At 37.2% G+C, this 12,399-nt stretch overlaps 1 protein-coding gene across 1 annotated transcript in view; it reads left to right on the forward strand.

The window, feature by feature from the left end:
* Positions 1-12,399, forward strand: part of VWDE (von Willebrand factor D and EGF domains) — a 36,477-nt gene that overhangs the window by 12,353 nt on the left and 11,725 nt on the right. Inside the window, exons 7-15 of the mRNA XM_009326123.1 lie at positions 611-825; positions 1,147-1,220; positions 3,243-3,516; positions 4,927-5,135; positions 5,586-6,571; positions 7,785-7,921; positions 10,830-10,985; positions 11,599-11,703; positions 12,071-12,185. Of these exons, the coding sequence (XP_009324398.1) occupies positions 611-825; positions 1,147-1,220; positions 3,243-3,516; positions 4,927-5,135; positions 5,586-6,571; positions 7,785-7,921; positions 10,830-10,985; positions 11,599-11,703; positions 12,071-12,185 (2,271 nt within the window). The remainder of the gene's footprint in view (positions 1-610; positions 826-1,146; positions 1,221-3,242; positions 3,517-4,926; positions 5,136-5,585; positions 6,572-7,784; positions 7,922-10,829; positions 10,986-11,598; positions 11,704-12,070; positions 12,186-12,399) is intronic.

The raw sequence follows: 12,399 nt of genomic DNA on the forward strand, positions 1-12,399 counted from the left end.
GAGAAGCAGTTATGTTGTAAAATACTTTCTAAAATGTTAAAACAAAATATTTACAGGCTGTATATACTGCTGCTGAAAGTGTGGAAGAATGTGTCCATAATCCATTACTTGTTGAAGTTAGCAGGTGTTTTTGGCAGCCATGGATGTCGGAGCCATATTCTTTAACTTGAATAGACAGAACACCGTAATACTTGCAAAGTTTATAATTCAGTTCATTTTGGTGACGTGTTGTGTTGCAAGTATTGTATACGCAGTCGTGAAGTCCTCATTTTTTACTATTATTACCAGTTTCTGTAGTATTTTCTCAAGCACACGTCCTGTGAACCCCAGGAGGAGCCTTGCCTATGCAGACAACCATTTTAATGTCACATTAGCAAGCCTATCACGATTTCCATTTGTCTATCAAACTGGAAAATTCAAAACCGTTTTCTTGGGTATGTGTATGAAGATGCAGAGAGGGGGTTTTGCATGACCGAACTCAAGAAAAATGCGTAATTATTTTGATATATGAAAATGTTTGTAAATAAGTTAGTATCTATATTAACAGTAGTATAGAAAATGTGACTTATATAGAGGAAAACTCACTAATGATGTGTTTTCATTAAAACAGGTAAAGAGCAGTTAGGTTTAAACTTGGCTCTTTCTTCTTGTCATGTGGATCTTCTCCAGAAACCCTGCAATAACGGAATCTGTAGTCAAGCTGTAATTTATTTCACTGCTGTGACAGACTTTATGCAGGATGGAGACAGAATTACCAGAATTGCAGTCGAACCTATATCCAGTGAGAATTTCCTGTGGAATGGCTATGTTCCAGAAAGCACACAGGTTGAAAATCTTCATGTTAAGCTCTGTAAACTGGCCAGAAATGTGGCTGATGTTAATGAAGCTTCTCTTTCAGTTGTGACTTGCTGACTCACACCCAGATTTCTAAGTGGTCAATTTTCCATTGTTTCACTTTCATTGGAATGCTGCATTTTCATTTGAATTAACTTTTTTACATTTTAATATTGATATAACTACCCAGATTGATTAAAAGTATAATATATTTATTAGAATGTAAAGTAGTATCATAAGATGAAATAATGTGCCTGAGTCTGTTTATTGCCTAATCTGACACGGCTTACTGTGTGCTTCTTTGTTTTGAAGATTACAGTAAAGGATCTACCCACTGCCTACTGCTACTCATTTACTGATCCTCATATAATTACGTTTGATGGAAGGTAATCACTGGATTGCTGCTCTTAATTTTAAGTGTGTTGAGATATTTTGTGGGTGTTTTTTGGGGGGTGGTGTTGTATTTATTTATTTAAAATCTGTGCTGGTGATACAAATTAGCTGTAGTTTTCCACAACTGCACTTTGTATTTTACATTCTTTCTTGGACAATAAGGATAAACGTGCTTTAGTTAGTAAAAGCTTGCCAGTCATGATGATGTTTGTAATACTTGTATTTCTAAATGCAAGTTTTGGGGTTGTGGCAAGAGAGTGAAGCAAATGGACTGTTTTCCTTTTTAGAGGAGTATGCCAAGAGAGGAGTGGTTGCTGTCCAGTCTGTTGACTATGAAAGATAGAAATGTTATTAAATATGAACAATGATAAAATGATTGATTAGGCAAAACTGTTTTAATGCAAAGGTGTTTCCGATCTACAGCCTAGTTTACCTATTTCTGGGTGTCAGTATCTGAATCCTTGTAGGGATCAAGTTGCTAGAAGCTATCTGCTGTCTGTGTAACATTGTGCTGAGTTAATTAATGGCATTGAAAGCGACTTATTCACTGCTGTCACTTGCACATCACTGACCTTTCTAAAGCGAAGACAGCTTCCTTGGCCACAGCTGGCATGTTTTTGGTATGCTTCCATCTTTCAAAGTGTTTCTAATTCATGGAAGGTGTCAAAACAAACACAGGTTACACACCTGGGGCTTTTATATTCTCTGCTCAGCAGAAGCACATTTCTTCCAGTGGCAGGGTGAGAAGAAGAGGATATGTTGCCTCCAAATAAGGATGTTCAGCCCACAACCCCACTCTTCTTGTGAACTTGATAACAGAAGGGAAAGAACGAGTTGTAATTGCTTCTCTGATAGCACTGTGATTAGTAATAATAATAATAAAGTCACTGGGGTTATCCTGATCTTGCAGTTCCTCCTTCAGTGGAAATTATGGGGATGGCTTCACTGGGCATTTCAACCATCATCGATGCATTGTGATCAAGCTTTCTTATGAATCAGTGATTTACTGTGATATGGTCTGGCTGGAAGCATGATGCTATGGGGAAAAAACTTTCTTTTTAAGGATAAAGTCTGTTGCTACTTTATTTTACAAATTGAGGAAACAAATAGAAGAGTAACTGTCCTTACTGAACCACGGGTAATCCTGTGCAGTCCTAGTAGGGTAGCCATCTGTAGTTTGTCTGCTGGCACATTATACACAAAGCAAATCACCGTTCTGCAATTAACTGTCAAATGCCATTTATAGCCAAGAGACTGTTAAACTTGCAGCAGAAGTTTGGGGTTTTTTCTTTCTTTTCTTTTTTTTTTTTTCTTTTTTTCCCTTCTCACCGCTGAATCATTAAATTGGCTAGTTTAACCTTGCTTCAGGGGACAGATGGCTAACCCTAAGGAAAAAAAGGGAAGTCGCTATTTATGGTTTTCATCTTAAATAATTTTCAGATCTCTGGGAATAAGCACTCCCCATCTCAATCTCAATCAAGCAGACCTTTTTAAAAGTACGTGACTTTCTAAATCATTTTGTCAAGGGTACTTATGCAGTTTTCAGCAGCTGTCCCCCACATGCACACTGCTACGCATCTTATTGCTCTTGCTGCATAGGTGTACTGATGTAGAAACACAAAGGTTGAGAAGTAGCCTCCATTTCCCTGTCATAAGCACTGTTAAAAAAAACTTCAGAGAATGGCAGTGGCTTCGTAGCTATGTTTCCATTCACAACCATTGTCTACATATACTCCACTTGTGATCCTTCTTTTATTCCTTATTTTTCTGATGTAAAACAGGTTTAATTTTTTTGATTTAGAGCTGCACAGAGGAAGATACGATGGTGTTTGTTCGGAACAAAGTTGTGTGTCGGTTTGTGGGCTGTACTGTTTGGTTTTTCTGATGCAGGAAAATGAGTTGCAGTATCAAAGTTCACCAAATATTAGCAATCTTTTAAGATAAAGTTGCTGACATGTGGTGATAGAGTTATTTTATAACCAAAGTGATATCACACACTATTCTTTTGATTCCAGACTCTATGACAATTTTAAAACGGGAACATTTGTCCTCTATAAGAGTACGTCTCGAGATTTTGAAGTTCACGTTCGCCAGTGGGACTGTGGAAGTCTTCACTACCCAGCATCCTGTAACTGTGGCTTTGTTGCCAAAGAAGGAAGTGATATAATTGCGTTTGACATGTGCAGTGGTCAGCTACATGAGTCACAGCCACACTTATCTGTAATAAATAGAGACACAACAGGAAACAATGTCAGAATCACCGAATCCTACCTAGGAAGAAAAGTAACAGTAAGTAGTAAATAATTGCTTGCGGGTGTAATGGTTATCTCGGCAATTATTTTTACCAATTCATGCCAACTTCAGAACTAAAACGTTTTCTTTTCTGCAACTAAGCAATAGCATAATGTTTATTTTACAATCGTAGTCCATTGGCCAGTGTTTTGCTTGTAAGTGAAGGATGTTGTCCTCAAAAACAAGGATGTCTCAACATGCATACCTTTCTGGAACCATTTTGTCAATCACAGTATACAACCCTTGTGTGGAAGGTGCAGTTTTCAGATTCAGTATGCACTTATTTAGCAGCCCTCATGTTCCAAAATGAGATCTCTGCGTGCTCTATTTCGCTCATGCCAGTGTCATGTAGGAAGGCTGTGCATGCAGATAATTAAATATGCCAAATGACATCCATAGAATTAGAAGTGTAGATGGTTTCTCTAGAGAATGTGGCCCTCAGATAAAACATTCACATTTGCTTTTATAATTTCCTGTAGCTTTTCTTTTGTAGATAGAATTGCTGTAGGACTCCACTGAACTTCAAATGAAGCAGAGTGTAAAAATGAAGCCCTCAACTGCTCTTTAGTCGCTCTGTTGGTCTGGAAGGCAAGCCATAAAAAGACATATGCCTTTTCAACTTGGGTTTGGCTATTGGTATAAGACTACTTTAAATATTTAACTTTTATCTGAAGCACTTCATTTGAAGACCTCAGATATGAAATACTAAGATGACATTAGGCAATAGAGAAATTAAAAGAATACTGAGGAACCAGAAAAATTAAATGACTTGCTCAGATTTGTACAGCAAGTTAATAATAGAAACAGCATTTAAACTTGCAGTGGATTTTGTTCTTGAGACTTCTAGTATTTCTTTCAAGAGATTGTAAAGTTACCTAAAATTAAACAGTAAATATTTGAGACCATTCTGAGCTATCTAGAACATTTAGGATCAGCTTTGCAGGTAGAAAGTGACTCTATATTAAGCTACTAACACAGGGAATCATGTAGCTGACAAAAAGAAGATTGAGAAAGGTGCTGCCAAAGAGTCTATTCGTATTACCAGAATCATCCATTTCCATATGCTAGCATGTGAAGAGTGAGCAGCCCAGCTGATCTTTGATTCTCTGTGGTTTTGTAGTCACTGACCTCCCACAATATACCTGCTAATGATGGATGAAGTTTATGGACCTATAGTGCACCATCTAGCTGCCTGCTAAGGTTGAGATGTATAGGGTTTTTATTTACAGGGCTTCACGAGAGGAAGAAATAATGAAATTTTTCTGATCCAGAATAAAGCAAGAATTTAATGGGATGTCTTTATATGCCTGGCCTTTTCCAATTATTCCTTGACAACAAACATACCTGGTTTTATTAGGTAAAATAAAAATCATGTTTCTCATGGTGATATCATCAATCTCTTTTTAGGTTTTGTTTTCTTCTGGAGCTTTCGTTCGTGCTGATGTGAGTGAATGGGGAATGAGCATAACACTTAGGGCACCGAGTTCAGATTACAGACATACAGTGGGACTCTGTGGCACCTTTGACGGAAGTGCAGAGAATGACTATCACACTGCAAGTGGGGTGGAAATCCCAAACCATGCTAATGTTCCTTTTTCTTTTATTAAGGAATGGAGGTAACAAATTACTTCTGTTTCAATCAAATGTCATCATTTTTGGTTCAACCTTTCCTTCACACTCTTAAAAACTTGTCAAAATAATAAAAAAATAATCTTCCTAAGTTTTTTATGTTAATGTTAGAATGCCATCATTACATTCCATAATTGATTTCAGAGAAAATTGAAACTGAAGTGCCAAATTAGTTGTATGATGTAAGATTAGTTTGAGTAGGTTTTCAACAACATATCAAGATATACAGAAAATATCCACTCTTCTCAATTCTTCTATTATAAGTTACTCTCATGGTTTTGTGATTTTAACTGGTCTTTAAATATAGCTGTATGCTGCAGATTCTGTGACCTATGCTGTAGAAGTATGAAACGACAAAAAGCAAAACAAATGTTAATACTTTACTAAAACAATGAAAATAGTTCAGATATAGTTTTAGCTTTTTCTTTCTTCTCTAGAATTTCACCAGGAGATAGCTTGTTTGACAAGACACCCGCTTCTTTAACATCTTCTAGAAAAATAGTCTTCTGTGACTGCGCACTTGAAGATGCTGGACTATATCGATCCATGAATAAACTAGAGACAGTTTCTCAGTCAGAACTTCCTCTGTCTTGTAAAGAAGGTGCAAATGGTAGATTTCTTTCTTTGATACCAGGACTGGATGTCACTGCTGAGTATCTCGGTCCTGTTGATCTTGTCAGAGGCTTAAAGAAACGTTCGTCTGCACTTGAAATGAATTCTTCTACACCTCTGCAGAGGGAGGATAATCAAACCAAACTTCACAAAACGTCACAACTAAACACGCGTGTCTCTCCAACCTCAGTGGGAAATACTGGCATAGAAAGAGAAGGAACTTCAAGCTCAGACACTAGAAGAAATTCTCACCGTTACAGTAGTCATCTTCACAAAAGTCAATCTGTTACAAGTAGGGGGAAGCGCCAAAATTATTACGAATACCATCCAGTATTTCTGTTCCAAAGTCTTAGCCAAACAGACTTAGCGGGATATAGTTATTTTTTCCCAGAGGACCACGCCACTGACACAGACCAAAAGTTTCTTCCTTCTTGGCCCACACCTTCTGGCCTCACCGAGTCTAGCGCTTTGTTACTATGCCAGCAGGCAATAGCTAATTCCAGTATAGGAAGATCTTGTGGTGGCCTTCTTGGCCAGCGAATAGAGCATGCGATCAGTATGTGTGTTAAAGATTTGCTGCTGAAAGATGACCTCGGTTGGGCAGAAGCTTCCTTAGCTCTTCTAGAGAATGAGTGTGAGAAAAGAGTTTTAGAAGAAAGAAATTACAACCGACAGGAACTTGAAGGGTCGGTTGAGAGCCTGCTTATTGCATTGAAGTGTCCCAGTCTCTGCAGTGGTAATGGGGAATGTACAGAATGGGGCTGTGCATGTTTCCAAGGCTACAGCTCATATGACTGCAGCATACTGTCTGGTAAGTGGGGGGAAAAAAAAATCAGATTTACTTAAATAATGTTCTCAATGTTTGTGCAACATACATTTATTTTGCTGCCTCTCTCTCCTGCTTTTGTATGCTGACAAGGGTTCCCTACAGTGGCCCCGTTCGCTATCCAGCAATTTAGTTCCAGTTTAATACAGCCATAGTTGTTTTCTATTCAACCTTCTTGTTTCCGAAGGGCAAAACATGGGCTTAGTTTCTGGTATGTCAGATTTTAAAAATTTACCACTTGGTGAGTTTGCAATCCAGAGTATTGCCCCAAGAGATTAGCAATGCTTCCACATGCTGTCTTCTTCAGGGAAGATCTGCCACAGCCATCCATTCCCTAATTTTTTATAGTCTATGTGATCCTGTTTATTAACTGTAAGTGGGATGTTTTTCTCTTTGGTGATGTTACATCTCTGTAAACTAACTGTTAGATGTGGTGGGAGCAGAATTGATGGCAAAGAAAAAAAGCTACAGCAAATAGAGCTGGACAGGGTTGGGGTTTTTTTCAGTAAATAAGACATTCACTAAAAATTCAGTTAAGCAGGTATACTGGAAAAATGTGAAAAGTACTAGAAAAGTCAAAACCCTTTCAAAACAAAACCTGTCAATATTTTGCTTGGCAATGGTGTTTTTGTTTTAGCAACCTATTTAAAAGCAAATAGAGAAAGGTAAGAGAATAATAAAAAAGAAATATTTTATTGCTCTTGAAGTCAAATAAACTAGTTTTGCTTCATAAAAACTATTTTTGAGTGTTCTAATCTTTGTCAGTTTTTTTCCTGAAATAACTTCCACCTGAGATGTTTTTGTTTAGTCTGTAAACAAAAAATTCCCATTATAAATCATTGCATAACTGTAACCTTTCCCGTTCCTATTACTAGGGCCTGAGTTTCATTTAGATTTTATTCTGCAAGTGTGATGTAAAGAACCATGGATGAGAAAGCAAAACACATTCACAAGTGTTTGTTATTAGATGAATATTTTCTCTGCTTCATAATATTCAAGTTCCAAGAGAAGACAAAAGCCTAGCTTTAAAGTTAAGATTCATTTTAACAATAAAAAATGTTTCTGGTTTACCTTTCTTCAGCTGGGTCCAGTTTACATAGTTTTCTTAGTTGGATAGAGAAATAAACATATTGCTTAATGTAAATGCATACGAATGAGTCAATATACTGACATTCATTGTCTAATCTCTACTTCGAAGACCAGGCTCCAGAAATTACAGAGCTGGAGAATGCTGGGCTGTGCGATATTCGACAGTATGACTGCACATCAGTGAGAGCTTTCGGACATGGCTTCAGGGAGTCATTGACTCTGAAATGTGAAATTATCAAATTACAGGTAGGTCTCCCTGAATAGTAACAATTACATTTTAAACTTCTCGGAGAACAAGGGAAAAAATGTCTAACATATTATTCATTGATGTGGGTACAACCCAATGCTTTAGTAGAAGCTAAAAGCAAAGGCACTCAGCACTTTGCAGCAGACACTCAAGTCTTTGCAAGATTGCCATTTCCTCCATGATAAGAGACATACAAAACATAATGGGAATGTTCAGCAGCCAAGAGGGAGATAACAGCATACGGCAGCTATCCATCAGAAAAGGGCAAGGGCAGCCCTATTAGTAACAATATCGTTGTTCGGGTTTTTTAAGTGCTTATGGAGAGGAACTGAAGTACCACTTCTTTGAAAAAGGACAGCAAGTTTAAAGACATTACTAGATTTCTGTCTCAAATCTAATGCTTGAAATAGCCCTTTTATAAACATAATAAATCTGTTACGAAAAGAGAGGCATTTTTGATGTATTGTCCATTTCCATGGGGTAGAATACCACAGCTATTTAATGATACATGTCAGCTGTATACCCCAGGTTTGAACAGGAGATTAAAAATGTTGCACTGTAAACTAAGAGGAATCTGTGTAGAGAGACTGTTGTTACTCAGACCTAGAATTTGCTCAAGGCAAATTTACAAGCAGTTTACAAGTGTTAGCCTGGAATAAACAATTGGCAATTACAAGTTTTTATGTCATGTTAGACACGAGAATAAAAAAAAGCTTCAAAGTAAAACTGGGTTTCATTGACGTCGTGGTGGTGGTGGAGATGGCGAAAGGGGAACCATTCAATGGGAAAATTTTGTTCTTGAGACAAAAGTTTTCCTTAGTTAGTTCCAGCAGATGCTAAAATTATTTTGACAGATTAAGCAATGCTGGTTATAGATTTTTCTTAAACACAACATGTATCCACTCGTCTGCAAGTTGGCTTGAAATGATAAAGTTGAGAGTAAGTTTACACTCCATTAGGTTAAAAGACTTTTAGACCAAGCTCACAGTGAGACAATTATTGGGAGTTCACTTATCACAGTTTGAACTGTCTCAGTTTTAACTCATGGCAAGATATTCTGATACAACACTTGTGGTGGTGTATTTGGCTCCCAACTACAAAAATTTTCTATTTAACCACTTTTATTGATGATCTTCACACTGATAAGAACCAGGTTAGAAAATGAACACTACTGCTGTTATCTGCAGTTAAGGAGGAAGCTGAGATTTTTTTCCTTGAAAATACAAAAGAAAGGATGTTTGGGTTTTTTTGTTTTGTTTAGTTTTGTTTGCTTAGTTTTCAGGCGGGAGAAGTAGTGATTGTGCAAATGTCAGCGGACTTGCAACAGTATAGAACTCTACGTATTTTGAGATTAAACTTAAAAGATCAAAATTCCATAGAAGAGGCATTTTGGCAGAATTTAGAGCTAATACACACTGAATTTCTTATTTTTTATATCTTCACTTTTGAAAGGTTAAGTCAAATCCATCGTCCATGGGCTGTCCTACCATGTTAGGAAGGATGTAAGTCTTGTGCATGACGCTAAAAGAGGTGATTCAGAGAATTCTGTATTGAAGTACCTCACAGGTGCAGGACTACTGCACATCTTTTGATAGAGGTTTGGGTAGGACATGGCCAAGGAACCTATGATTACACAAATCCAGATTTTACTAAGATTTTTGTAAAAGATGAGAGTGTGTTTAACCTCCCCAAAACAAAAGTACAGTTTTAGTTCCTTCTTATTTACATTGAACTGCAGAAGTAAGTTTTTCTATGAACCTAACGAGCCAGAATGTTAGCAGATCTGAAGGTTTTTTAATTGGTTTTTGAAAGGTTAATATGCTTCTGAAAAAATTATCTGAACTTGCCTCCAGCTAATAACAAAAGGTTTCTGGAGAAATAGACTGCATCACATTTCAAAGGTTATGGTACTAAATGCGCTCAAAATGACATATTTAGAAATATTTAGCTGTTACACTTTTACTCACCCTTGCTGTGAATTCCATAACTGAGTATAGGGTGAAAGAAAAACAAAATGTTTGGTTGGAACAAAAATAGCTCATATATCTTTTCAGCAAAATTTTTTATTTTTCTGTTATTTTTTGTTTGTTTAAAAAAAAAAAATTGCAAGGCCTTATCAGCAGATGACTCCCCATGTCAGGTTGGGATTGAATAAATGTCTCGATTGACTCCAGTAACTGAAAAAATGTGCCAGCTCAGTAAAATGTAGTCAAGCTCAAAATTATTTTGATCTTGCTGTTCTCTTGATTCTTAGTCTGTCTGGATTCTTACTTCCATCTAACTTTAGTTTCAGTATGCTTATCCCTGCTTCCACACCAATACTTCAGTCAAATAGTATTATCATCCCTATCCTGTTACCCTGAACTGTCAAGATAGGTCCTTGGATGACTTGTCCTCACTGCAGTTTAGAAGAAAAGTCTACAGGGTTAATGGTGTAGTCCATTGGCTTGTGCAAGGGCTTAATGGCTAACTGCCAGTATTCCCCTAGCACCCAGAATGATACCCAAGCCCTGCCAAAAACCTCATCTGTTCCTTCGACGAAAGCTTGTCCTCTCATGGGAGCAGAGATGGAGAGGGATAGAGGCACTTATACATCAGGTCAGTGCTGTTAGAGGATCACCCACTGCTTAACCCTCCCATTACGCTCCAGCTGGAAGAACTGTTTGTCGTTGGCGATGCAGTGCCAAAGGGCTGTGTGGCAGGAAAGATGCCTTTTCTTCCACAGTAGCAGGCTTAGGTAGAAATCTGTGTGTGCAAATAATACCATTTAATATTTCCCACTGCATTCTAATCCAGAGACATTAGGCTTGTTCACACACTGTGCAATACATGTTTTTTTTTTTCTCTGATAAAAATATTTTCATAATGTATTTCACTGAAAAACAGGTTTTCTGTCTTAACATTTAGTATAGTGATAGACGATGGATTCCCGGAGAACCTCTAACTATGCCAGCTGCCTTCCAAAATGCCAGGACTGTCGACTGCCAGTTACCAAATGATGGCCAGCAGTCTGATGTCATGGATCTGGTTGATGATAAACCCATTGCCAGGTGGCAAATAAAGGTACTTGCAGAAATTTCAAATATTCACTTACAGATATTCCTATTAAGATGAAAATACATGACATAGATGTCCTTTTTTTTAATGGTACTAAAGGTGGAACTCAGCTTGCTTAGCTTGGGGTCTCAGTTTCATCGCCTAAGCTTAAGTGTTGAGTGCCATTAGGGAGTATTCTCCTGCAAGGGGACTGGTAGATATGACCTAGGACCTACGGAGACACACGTTCTTCAAGAGTAGAAGTTAAAGGCCAAGGTGCTTACCCTAGAGCATTTCAAATGACATCAGACACATTTATGGGAAAATTGAGTTGAGCCCAGTCTACATGTACGAATCCCTGTGTGAGGTAGATATCTGAGCTCTCATACAGATTGAGTCAATAAGGTCAATAGAGCCTACACACTATTCAATTTACCCTAAAGTAGACACCTACATGTGGTTGGTCAAATATCTGCCTAGACTTATTGGCAGGATTGATTAGATTTCTGATGACTATTATGACCGTTTAAAAAGTTAAATGTAGGTGTCTATCAATGAGTTGAAGCTCATGCTAGCAGTTCACGCTGGCGATATGTTGATGCCTCTATGGGTTAATCCATTTTTACTGTACATCTTGCAGATTTCTAATGATGGATTCATTTATAGCAACTCTAAAACAATGATACTATACGATGGAGCCTGTCAGACATGTGAACCACAAGAATCTGGGTTATGTACGTTAAAGGTATGTATTTCATTACTATGTTTATTATGAAAATATGCATCTTTTCAGGCAGAAAAAAATCTAGAAAAATCAGCAGAATGTACCCTGTTCTTGTTTCCAACAGGAATTTTCCATGCACAGAAGTGATAAGCACAGAAAGAGAAGCAGGGATGAGGCAATTTTGAATTAAAAAAATCAAATCAAAAGCACTTCATATAATTACCAAATAAAACCAAATGTGCTGTCAGTTGTTTAGATTTAAAAACAACCGTAGTTGTTTAGTAGAAGTGCAGAATAGGTTAGATTTTATTTGACACTTTACAAATTCATCCAAATTTACTGTTTGATAACCAAAAGTTAATGAATCACATTGTCATCTCTCTAAAAGGAGAAAACATGCAACATAGATGGACTCTGTTACGGTGAAGGTGACACAAATCCAACCAGCCCTTGCTTACTCTGCAGACCTGACATATCAAAGTTAACTTGGTCAGTTGTTGAAAGTAAGTTCTAAATAGGTTGTTTTTTTTTAAATAGTAGATTTTCAACTTCTTGCTAAGTTTTTAAATTTATGGAAATAGTGAAGTTTTAAGTTTAACTAGTTAAGTGTTTTATTTAAAGCTTAGTACCCACTACTTTAGCTTGTAATTTGATCTTGGTTTTCATCGGACATTTCTCCTAATTTCTGAAAATGGTATTTTGTTTTCCAGATCATAT

The sequence above is a fragment of the Pygoscelis adeliae genome, unplaced genomic scaffold, assembly GCF_000699105.1.
Source record: "Pygoscelis adeliae isolate BGI_AS28 unplaced genomic scaffold, ASM69910v1 Scaffold15, whole genome shotgun sequence".
Taxonomy (NCBI): Eukaryota; Metazoa; Chordata; class Aves; order Sphenisciformes; family Spheniscidae; genus Pygoscelis; species Pygoscelis adeliae.